The sequence below is a fragment of the Polyergus mexicanus genome, unplaced genomic scaffold, assembly GCF_030449975.1.
Source record: "Polyergus mexicanus isolate NDT 795.1 unplaced genomic scaffold, iyPolMexi1.0 SCAF_10, whole genome shotgun sequence".
Taxonomy (NCBI): domain Eukaryota; kingdom Metazoa; phylum Arthropoda; class Insecta; order Hymenoptera; family Formicidae; genus Polyergus; species Polyergus mexicanus.
In genome coordinates, this window is record NW_027223330.1 from 1,520,992 (window position 1) to 1,533,450 (window position 12,459).

Genomic DNA, 12,459 nt, shown 5'->3' on the forward strand with positions numbered 1-12,459 from the left:
GCGCGAATCTGTGTCACGTTCCACGTTGATCCGATGGTGACGTCGCTTTTATCCAGTTGACGTTATATCCTCCGAAAAAATTATTTAATTCCTCTCTTCCCCCCTTCTATATTTTTTATAAATTCTTTGTGCCTGACGATTCAGGAATTTTTGAAAAGGTTTATAATAGACTTGGAAGAATCTCTCTTCCTTTTTTTTTTTTTATTTATATATAATTATTATTATTGAATATTTTTATTAACATAAAATGTATCAATTGGCGCGCATCTTGGGGGAGCAATGTTTTGATAAATTAATATTATTTATATTTACTTATAATAATCGCACGATTCCGATGTCAAGCCGTAGGTACATTAAATGCGATGTATTGACAATCGAGATAATCTGAATTCGTTGACTTCGAAATGAGAGTGAAAGAGCCGCGGGCGTTTCCTTCTCGATGATGATCGCGAGACTCGCATTCGTTAAATGTAAACATGTGACGATAATGTATATAATAAATTTTTTTTTTTTTTTATTTATTATCTGATCGTGCGCACAATTTCTCGTATCTGCACTATAAATATTACGTGTTAGCTTATTCCCCTTTGACGCTTTGAATAAAATCCCATTTAATTACAGATCGCGTACATACGAAGTGGAGGAAGTATATCCGGAAGTACTATCGAACATTTAAATGCACATTGCATTCTATGTATTTGATGACTCGAGGGAGTTTACGAGAGAGCCACGACGTATAATTCTGCGATGCAATGAATATTGTACATTCGTGCGGATATCCCTGTTAGCGAAATTGTTGGCAAATTCTGTGCGATTCGCACGATCGTAACATCCTCGTTGAATTCCCTTGTCCCGAGCGTCGAGTCACGAAAGCGGAAAAGCTACGTAAATTCTATCGTAATTGAAATTTTTTAAATTTCCAACTGCGATACGCGCGCGACAAAGCCTACCATCTTGGAATAAGGAAAGGATTAAGGGGGTCACGGCAAAGTCAACGACTCACGTGGAATTGTGCATTCTGTTTGCATTCAATGAATATGCCACCGCGATCGATAGTAGTCATGCTTGGTCCGTTGGAATCGTCAGTATACCTAAGTTTTAATGTATTTAACAGCATTATTTTAATTAAAGAATATATATATATAAACTAGAAACGAGAGACGAGAATCTTGATGCGCGGATTAATTTCTGAGAAATTAATTCAGAAAGTTAATGATTTATTTAGATAAATATATCTTGGCGTCGAATTTTTTCAAACGGTAGCTATCAGATGATCGCGCAAACTTATCGTAATCTTCTCTCGTTGTTATGGGATCCTCGACAATTTACTGCAATTTGAGCCAACACTTTCGGTTCATTCGCGAAATTATGTCGCGAATCGTGCCAGCGTCCGTTTGTCTCGTCTCGTTTCGAGACTCTCGAAAATTGTGTCGCGTGTAGTCTCTCGCAAATCGATTCAAAATATCTGCGTTACACCTGCGTGTGTACCCGTATCCTCTATCGCACGCTTTGCGATTGGCATGTCGAGAGATCGGGAAAGGAATCGGCATTCCGCTAACTAAACGCATATCGCGTATATCATTATGTAAGCGTGAGGTGGCACACGCGTTAACAATAAATGTTAGAAAGTTTATAGTTTAGTGAAGTTTTAGTTTTAATTAATAAGATAATATTAAATAAAATATATAAATGAACACGAGAAAAACATCTAAATGAAAGGGTCTGTGAAATAAATGTAGAAGATGAATAGAAATGTAGAAAATGTAAAGATTTAAAAATTTATATAGTCTTTCAAAAACGAAAATTTCTCATTTTTCTTTGTAAAAATTCTAATACAACACATATATGTATATATGGAACCTTCTTATAAAACTTGAAAATAAGATTCTTTTTCGTAATTCTTCAATTTTTCTATAATTTTTTAATCAATGAGATACAAAAAGCGGTTCTGTTATCGAGAACTATGCAGAAACTGATCCTTTGTTATTATCTACTCTTGTGTCGCCGCTATATTTGACCTACTTTAGCACTCCCTATTTCGGGTGAAGAAAGATCTTGGCGTATAATAGGGGAAGCAACTCCGTTGCAGGAGGGTTGGCTTTAATTCGCATGACAGCTTCAAAGTGAATCGATGCTGAATTCCGTTACAAAAATTTACTCGATCAAGACAAAGTTTGTGTAAAATAAAAGGTTGACGTTCTTTTTATATTAAGACAAATATATACTTTAGTCTTAAAATTTGTTCGAATAAAAATTTATTTTATACATGTATATAAAATTAATTCAATTTTAAATTTCCTTTATATAAGAGATAGAACGGAGAATTTTTAATGACAATTATATGGAAATTACGCGAGAGCGTTTTTATTTAATGTTTTTCAACATTTAGCGGTTTTTCTCCGAGCGATCGTTGATTTCGCAAAATAACAACATTGCTAGATCACTTAGCTGCTGAATGGCGAAAGAAAGAGATAGTTGCGTGAAACGTTAATACCCGCGAGAGGCAGGAGAGTCCGAAGGCCGAGCGAGAATCCGCGACGTGTGGGCGTTTCATGCCCACGTGTATCTACGACGGGTTGTGCCACGTGCAGTGTCGTAAACATCAAGGGATCAATATTCGCTACATTACAAAGCCACGTAATATAATTATCGCAATTTTATATTAATCAAGTTAGTAATTACTTATTAAAATTCCATATTAAAATTGACATATTTATTAATGGGGAATTTTTTACGGTAAAAATTCATAATTATATTTTTTATATCGATTTTAAGCTGATTATACACGTCTAATAAAGATTTAACGTTTTTCTGATTAATGGCAAAGGTCATTGTGGAATTTCTAGGCATTGTGTTTTACATCAATGAATGCAAGAATTTTGAATTATAAAATAAAGCTGCATGCGAGACGCACAGATGCGCTCGGTTATTCTCTTTTCGCGTAATAAAACGATGACTTTTCGTTCCCGCAAAGTGCAACTTTGTAGACGGATCCGTTCACACGCGTGTATTTATGAACACGCGTGTCGATGTATCTGCATATGGCTTATGCAGCAGGCCACATACGTGCTCCATATGCGAACCGCAACGCGTAGCTTTGCGTAGGCGATATTTTAGCCGGAATACGTCACGTGTGTTTAATAAATATCATCAAAATTGGAAAGTAAGGTATAATTTACGATACTTGAAGTAAAATTTGTTATGCGGGTATAAAGTCAGATGAAGTAAAATGTGAAATGTAAAACAAAGAGATGATTAAAAAATTAGAAAATAAGAGAATGGATTTCTCATATTGAGCTTTTATATATTCTTATATTTTGAAATAAAATATGACTTAATTATCGCTTCGCTATTATTAGCTACTCGGCTAATTCAGTTGTCCTAGTTATCATTTATTGTCAAACTTTCCTCATGCATTTCCAACCAATATTCCTACGAGAAGAAATTATTTAGAGGAATTATGTTTGCATAGGATAATTCTGCGATTTCAAAGTTTCGAATGGCCGAGGAAAAGTTGTGCAACTTCCGCCTGGATGTGGGTGCATTATTAATGTCAGTCTTTGAAAACAATTGCGATCGATGGTGGTTAACAATGAATGGTAACGGCGAAAGTCTCGATACGGGTTTCTTCTCTTTATTCTTACGACTATAGGATCGTGTTCACGGCAATTCTATATCACACGATGTACATTCAAAGGTTCGCGGATATGTACAATGAGCGATGTTCTTCAAGCTCGTATAAAATAGAAAAAATCAATTTTCTCTTTCAGATTTTAATTAAAATTATTTAATTAAGATTGTATTAATATATCGAGCATATTTTTTTCAATATCGGAGAAATTATGCGTAAAAAAATAATTGTGTGGAAATGTTTCATAGTTAAAATCCGTTTTATTTGCAAGATTATGTGTGAAAAGTAAAAGATACTTGGATATTATCGGGACATAAGCATTCCCTGGTGTGCCTCCGGGCTATATCGGATGCAGCAGGAACAGGATGCACATCGACGCGATGCATATGCACTTATAGCGAGAGAGACGGGGGGGGAGGGGGGTCTTCGGCCGTCTAATGGCGGATGCTTCGCTTTTATACCGTCTTTGAGATGGCTTTCCCCTAATTCGCATCAATTGACAAGGCGAGGACGACGCGACGAAGGGAGAAGGCGAGAGCCGTAATTAAAATTAGCATCGTCGCATCTCTCCGCCCTCCGAAACTTGAGATGCTCGTTACGCGATGCATCCGTTCGCGCAACGCGATATCGAACCTTGGCTCTATTTTCTTTTCGATCAGAATGTCAAACCTTGATGTCACTCTGATTCTACTTTTCTCCGACAGGTCGTTCTATATTTTAATCTCTTTTTCTTTCGTTGGTATAATTTAATTTCTATATTATATGTTATATGTTATATCTATACTATAACATCTATTCTATACTATACTATATATGTAGATTTATATTTAATAAAGTATCTTTGCATGCTTTATACAACCTCATCAAAGATATATAGATTAATAGATTATTTATACAATAGTATAGATTGCGGAAAAGTAAGAAAAACTTTCGCTGACGAATCTTTGATGAATCGCGAATATTAGTCTAATACATTTGAAGCGACTTTGATTTTATCAAAAATTTACCTACTCGCGAAATCGAATTCTGTAAAGGGAACTCGTCGCGTGCTTGTCCTATTCGTATTACGTAAAAATTCCCGTCACATTTCCGCTCACGAATCGTTTCTATCTCGCTTCATTCAGCCTCGGCCACATAATCCGAAATCTGCATCACTGCTATCTGCACGAAATTCGGAAATGGACCAAGAATTTTAAGCCCTTATTTTCTTTTCGCTAACGAAAATATTGAAGATATCCTTTATATTTACTAGAAATTAAGAATAAAATTTGGAGAAGAATACATGAAACGTTAATTACGCGTGCATTAATAAAATTTGGTTTTTCAATCGAATAAAATTCTTATATTTGATTATGTAAGAATATTAATTATATATATTTGAATTGACTCACATTTAACTTAGTTACTTGAAAATTAATTCTTCTTAAGTTTCTTAAGACAACGTTAAAAAAGAGCATCAAGTTGAGAAAATATTTGTGAAGAGCATATATTTTCTATCTGGGGAGAAAAAAAACAACGATAAATATATCCGCAATATGTTGAAAAATATTTTTATTAGGCTGATACGCACACGTGTACGTACTGTACGTATCATTCCTTCGCTCGACGACGAATAGACGTGGAAACCATTTTGATTTAATCCCGTTAGACTTTGTACATGCAAATCACACACGGATTCATTATGTGCATCCGTTATGTGGCCCTCGCATGATTAGCATTGAAGTTAAGACGCAATGAAAAATATGAGGAGTGGCATATATCTTTAAATTAGAGAATCTCTAGATAAGAGAGATATTTGACAAAATCTAACTTAAAAATATTATTGTTTTCTAATGATAAGATATGCGTGATATTTTTTAATGACATAAATCAGAACAATATACAGTGTGTTTTGCATATGGAAAATTAATGAAATTTATAGTCTGCATTTGGAATATAGCTTTAGTCGTCTGAAAATGTGCTCTGAAAATAGAAGCGGGTCCGTGAATAAAATGGAGTATCGTCCCCAGATCGACGATTGCTCTCGACGCGTCTCGGAGGACTCGCATCCTCGATTATAGATCTTCGAATAGCGACCATACAACACGATGACGGCAGCTCACGAGCTCATTAATAGCGTGGCGTGTCGAATTTTGATCGAGAGCGCGGCGAGAAGCTGCGACGAGGACCTCGTCGCGTCGACCTTGGCGCAGGTTTGTCCCTGAAACTTTCGCAAAGCAGGATCGATGTTTCGCACGATGCTTCGCACGACAACGACATTCTCTGTATGCCACCACGTCACCGGATATCGGATCGGAACGATCGCGTGTCCGCTTCATCAAAATCGATTTTTCTTAGCGAACATTGTGAGGGAAATATTTGTAGAAACTAGATTAGTTGTGTTTGTGTAATATAGATATCACATAGATAAATGTACAAACACACGCAAGATGGGTTGTGTGCAAAATAAATGTTTGTTGGTCACGTAAATTCTAAGGGATCAAGGTTATTAAAATTAATTATTGTCAATTCCATTATTATAATTCTATTATTCTATTATCCTAAATTTTTTTCTATTATTTTTCTCTTCTTTCTATTATATCGACATCTTAATTAACTCAAACTTACGTGAGGAAGAAATATTTCTTTAAATTTATTGCGAGAGACAAATTTGTCTAATTAATTGCACAATAATTGACGAACGCGAACACGTCATTTGTCATTGCAGCCGCCGGAGAATGAGCTGCAGAAAGTGGGCGAGCGCGTGCCGAGCGAGCACGAGCTCAGAGTGCAGCGATCCTTGCAACGGCTCAATGTGCCCGATTGGTACAAGAATTCACCCGCTGCTCGCGATGGTTTCCGGTTGAAGAGGCATTCCGACGCTTCGCAGCACGGAGGATGGCGTGCCCTCGGCTCCAAGACCACCTCCCTCTCGTCCCTCTCGTCGTCTTCCAATCGACAACCGACCACAGGTGAGACCAAAGTCATCTTTGAACGAATATATACATATATAATTGGTCCTAAAAAAATTTAATTTCAGGTGTCCTTTTAAGTCCCAGTCCCACACCTCCCGTATTCTCGAGATGGAGTACCAGCTTGCTGAACAGTGCCGGCAGTTCACCCGCGAATTCGGCCAGGTCGTCTTTCAATCATCGACAGCCTTACTTGGGCTGGCGTTCTCAGGAACGACTGACCAATCCGCGCACACCGGCGGAACGTCTTGCTCAGGGTATTCTTCCTCAGTTGCAAGCCGCAAACAAGGTAAGAAAAACAGAAAGAAAAGAAAGAAAATTTCTCGATCGATTCTTTCTCATTGTGTACATTTGTCCCCTATTCGTCGCGAATGCGCCGAATAAGATAAATGCGAAATGCTGCGTGTAGATTATTTACGTCACTGTTGATGTCACAACTTTCCTTACGTCAGCAAACCTTGAATTTCCATCTAGTTTACGAATCGATATCCATTAATATACTATTCGTGAATGTTGCAAATGAGGATTAGATTCAAGTACTGACGATACGACACTGCATGTGTGTATATATATGTGTAACATCTTGTCCCTGTTTCTTTGCCTACATGATTTATATCGTGCTCTTTGTACGGTTCACCGTCGCTTTCTAAAATTAGACGTTCTGACAGGAATGCTTCTGTCGTCTCGCATCTCTTTTTCGTCGACAGACCCCGCGGACAGACATGCAGTCTATATTTTGTTCAGGATTCATTACAGTTTAAAGCTTTTTTTCTATTATGATAATTTTAATAATTTTAAAAAATCCAATAAATATCTCAAGATTTGCACCCATTATTAATAACACACACAGATCGCTTTATATAATTTATACATATGTAATTACTTAATCCAACATCAGGCAACGTTGTTGATATTATTGTAAAAGTAATACGAAGTATTTAATGACGACTAATAAATCTGTAATAAATCTTTGATTATTTGAAATGGATATCTTTGTTTCGCAGCAACAGCAGCAGCAGCAGCAGCAGCAGACAACGAATCAGCAGTTGGAAGTACGAAACTCGATAAAGGAGGTGACCTCGGCCATCGTGCACTATGTGCAGAGCGGTCAGGAGGTCGGAGGTGGCGGTGGCGGCAGACTCTCGCCGCGACCTCGACCTGAAGATTGGGACGACAGGGGCGGAGCAAGGTCTACCAGCCCCAGAGGTGAGCACTAAATCGTCCCCACAGCTACCAAAAAAATAAAAAAAAAAACAAAAAAAAACGATCCTCTCAACATCACAACCACCATCACCTTTGCTCTCCGTCACGAAGGTAATTTTGAGTTCTCCTATTTTCTTAATGTCTTCTTTTGTCTTCCTTTGCAAGCTGCCTCTCTTTTTCTCTCTGTCTCTGTCTCTCTCTTTGTCTCTGTATGCATCAAGTGGCTCTTCGCATCGCTGAGGTCAAAACAGGTCGGTCTTTAACATTTCCCCCCCCCCCACCCCCAATTTTTCAGATAAAAGAATTTTAAGTGTTTTCAGCGGTTCTATTTCATCCGCACTCTCTAAAAGTATATTCTGAAATATTCTTTTCTACTCCATACATTAAATGCCCTTAGAGAATTCTTTATTCAATCTTCAGTTATTTAATCAAAATTGAATAACATAATTATTATTAATATGAACCGCACTTTGTACATAATATTCTGAATTAATGGAGAAATTATTAATGAAATTAATTTTGAAGTTAATTATGGAATTAATTATAAAGTTTTTATTTAATTAAAAGCTGAATCGATTCTATTTCTCGTTAAATATACCTAAAATATCATTTAAAAAAAAAAAAAAAAAAATCAAACATAATAATCGCCATGAATTGTATGACAACTATATGTCAGTCTTTAATGTGATACAAACTATGTTTCAATTTGGAAACGCACAACTATTGTATTTCGAAATCTAAGTGATTTGAGGTAGCACATTGTGACCTTCTCGTCTTAGATAATCTCGACACTGTGCAATGATTCGAGAGTATATTATGTCGAGACAAGTCGTTGCTATTTCAATAATGTCTCGTGGCCATCGCCACCGAAATAGATTACCCTGAAATTCGGACACCCCCTTCCCGGTCTTCCTCCTCTTTTCATGTTCTCAATGCGAGCGAATTCGCATTCGAGTCATTTCCTAGTGAGATATGATTGGAAATAAATTGAATAATTGATAAAAGGAAATTAGACTTTACGTAAAGTCGCAATTATAAAGTTCTGTCTTGTTACTGAAACTTTGATAAAGTTGTTATCTTTCTGTTGGAAATTTGATGAATTGATACAATTTTGCGTATTTCAACTACTTTATGTGACACTAACACATACTAACACTGATAATAATAGACAATGAAAATAATTCGCTTTTTATTTCTCACTTTTTTCATACAATTTGGTATTAACAAAACTTTTATATATGTCAGCTTGATATACTAATATTACTTTTTAAGATAGATATATACGTATGCGCGCGCGCGCATAAAAGATTTTATTCTTATACAAATATTATATAATATTTAAATATAAATTGGATATATTATTTTCTACAAACAGATATAATTACATCATCGTATTCGTCAATCTATTTGCAATTATTTTTAGTTTTCTTTATTCTTATTCCGATATACCCGTATAGTGCTTCTGCTACTTAAGGCGATTACGCGGTCAATAAAAGTTAATGCCCGCATCGCCAGATCTTAATTATTTAAGAGAGCCTTAACAAAAGAGATTATACATCCCCACGGTATTATGTAATATGTATGCACAATAGCTTTCTTCATGATGCTTTTGCGCGCTTAAAGACGATATAGTTATTTATTGAGCTTTTTTCTTCGGTGCGAAAATAAATTTCGTAATGCGACTTTTTTTTTTTTTTTTACAACTACAAAAAAAATGGAACGTATCAAGACAATTTTGCTCTAGTCGCAAATATTTGAAGGATAAATTTTTCGATTATGAATCTTCAATTTGCTTTATAAAATCGACTATCAACAATTTTTGTAAATCTTTGAAATATAATATACGAAATGTTATGAGATATTTCATTACATATTTTGAAAAAACCGACGCACATTTTGAAAAAATTGAATAATTTTTTAACTATATTCTATACACACGAAAGAAAGTAGAATTTTTTGAAGAAGAATTGGAAAACCGATAAGATTAGTCTAAAGTAGCCTCGAAGGGTCCGTTGATGACCCGGGCCTAATCGCACTTGTGTCGGTACCTCGAAGGGAGCGTGAAGCTGTGCTGGATGGAGAGTTCGTTCGTCGGCACGCGGCCCGTGGACTCGCCGGAGACGCCTATGAGCCTGGCGACCGACCAGGAGGCGGGTGACTGCTGCAACGCGGTCGGCACCGAATCTTGCAGCTGCCAGGACTCTGCCGCTTCCGGCCTCTACCTGGATCTGACGCCCAGCCGGGACGACTTGCGTCACCATCAGACGTCCTCGGCCGGCCCGTCGCCCACATCCTCCTCTTACTATCATCATCATCATCATCACCATCATCATCAACGTCATCAGCATCGCCAGCAACAGCAGCAGCAGCAGCAGCAGCGTCATCACCGCGGTGAGTTGCTGCTCGCCTAGCGGACGCGCAAAACTTTCGGCTACTGTTCCGCGTCGTCGCCGAGCGCGCAAAGTTGACGAAGACGATCCACGGGGAGAGCCTCCTCCGGTCGGAGATCGATATTCGAATCTCGTATTAAACGGTGTAATTAATTTTTGGCGGAATTCGAGAAAAAGAAGCGTAGAAACGATATTAATCAATATTAATATCACTATTAATATCAATATTGATTAATATTCAATATTATATTAATATTTAATATTAATATTAATATTGATTAATTATTTTAATATTAACGGTCTAACTAAGGAATTAAATCACAGCGTAAATTTTTATGCGCAGAAATTCTTTCTCTCGCATTCATCGTAAAATGGCTCCATTCATCTACGATCCCGTTTTATACGAATTACTCCATAGAACGATGCATAGATGCCCTTTAAAAGAGTGACGTTCGCTCATCGCGCTTTCATCTCGTTGACGTAGACGCAGAATCCCCGGAAGCACTTTCATAATTCTCTCTCTCCGGTCTGCGAACTTTTTATCGTCATCGTGACGGCGATCAGAGCTTACGCCCACGTATCGATAATCGTTATCTCCCTTTGTCCTCGTTTTCGTCAGTTTACGTCGCGCGCTCACGCGAGGCTTAATCCAGCTTCCAGGATTCGACTAATTAATTTGCAAAGCCGACTCGAGCCAACATATTCATATATACGTATTACTCTCGTTCTCTTGCGAAACAGATAAGACGATAAGACTGTGTATATCCGTTTGAGAGCTTTTTGACGCTCGAAACTGAATCCCGATAATAAAATTCTTTGCGAATAATACACTTAATTTAATTCATTAAAAAATTTTTATTATTGAGGATAACTTAGGAGAGTGAAACTTTCAAATAGTCATCACTCCAGGCTTGATCAAATGACGAGACTCAAGATAATGGCGATAAAATAGACTCTCTTATTGCGTTAATATTTAATAACGATTATTTTAACTCTATGAAATTTACCGAGACTAGAGTAAATTTACGTTCAACGACATTATTTCTCGAGGAAAAAAGAAAGGGATCAAAAATATGGAAGAAGTATTCTCGAGTCGCGCTTTTCGCAGACTTTTCGCGCAGCGAGAACTTTATAATAAATTCTCTCCATTCCACGCGCGTTTTCTCGTCTCTCGCACTCACTCGTTCTTCTCACTCTCGTCGTCGTTCATGCGAGAGAAATCATCGCGATGAATTTTGTAGAGTACACTTTCTTACTTTTGTTTACGATACGTGTTGACGACTCTCCGCTCCCCTCCTCTTTTTACTAATATGAGTATGATTAAAAGGTGCTCTCCCAGTACTATATTATGCGAGATATTAATTTCGGATTAATTTAACTATCTCCCTCTCACCTCCCCACGTCCACTTTTGTCAGTAGTTATTTGCATTCGTGTACGTTTACTGTAAAACTGTCCACTTTACGTTAACGCCTGTAGAATCTGTACGGGTGCGTACATACGTGTATTAATTAGATTTAATTATGCGAATCGCGCACATCGTTCATTATGTGTTGCAAGTGCGTTGATATATTATTATTATTATTATCATCCTTATCGTTATTATTATTATTATTTTTTAAGTATATTATTATTGTTACTATTTGAATTACGACACTCCGAAGCCCGCAGAATCGTCCGCGCGCATCTCGTCTTCTCCCTTGCCGTGCCTTAAAGATCTTTTATTTTGTGATTGATGTATATTGCGCGATTATAGAAATAAATTTGTTCGTCCGAATGGTGGGACGAACGGAAGCGATCGGTTTCGCGACGATTCTGCGCGCCCGATTCCCCCGCCTCTCTCTCTCTCTTATTCTTTCTTTCTTTTTTCGAACGGTTCCGTACTTATTAGTCCGGACACACGTCAACGATTATTATTTGTCTGTGTAGAGCGTAATTATTACCCTTAGCGACAAAAATAAATTATTGTCATTATTATTTGTGTTCTCTCCGTAAACTTGTTTGCTCCTATACGTTCATCTCTACGTCTTTCTTTCGATCGTTATTTTTTTTCTTTCACTTTTGTACGCATACTTTGCTTTTAATTTGGTTCCAACGATCGGTTATTTTCATAATCTTAATTGGTCAAATGAACGAAGTAATGTAAATAAAAATAAGTAAATTTTATTGGATATTCAAAAGTTTAGCGACACATGTAAATATCATGCATGTTTGTATATACGCATATATTTTTCTTAAACAGCCGACACAAAATAGCACGATGTCACTTTTGCGCGAATCTTTTTC

The 12,459-nt window shown here is 37.0% G+C and overlaps 1 protein-coding gene across 14 annotated transcripts in view; it reads left to right on the plus strand.

Moving 5' to 3' along the window:
• Positions 1-12,459, plus strand: part of LOC138937135 (uncharacterized) — a 47,346-nt gene that overhangs the window by 26,621 nt on the left and 8,266 nt on the right. For 10 of the 14 annotated variants that reach the window (XM_070303083.1, XM_070303084.1, XM_070303082.1 and 7 more), the window contains 4 exons: positions 6,339-6,582; positions 6,651-6,871; positions 7,587-7,788; positions 9,841-10,176. In XM_070303083.1, the coding sequence (XP_070159184.1) occupies positions 6,339-6,582; positions 6,651-6,871; positions 7,587-7,788; positions 9,841-10,176 (1,003 nt within the window). The remainder of the gene's footprint in view (positions 1-6,338; positions 6,583-6,650; positions 6,872-7,586; positions 7,789-9,840; positions 10,177-12,459) is intronic. The other 4 variants (XM_070303090.1, XM_070303091.1, XM_070303087.1 and 1 more) reach the window with 3 other exon arrangements.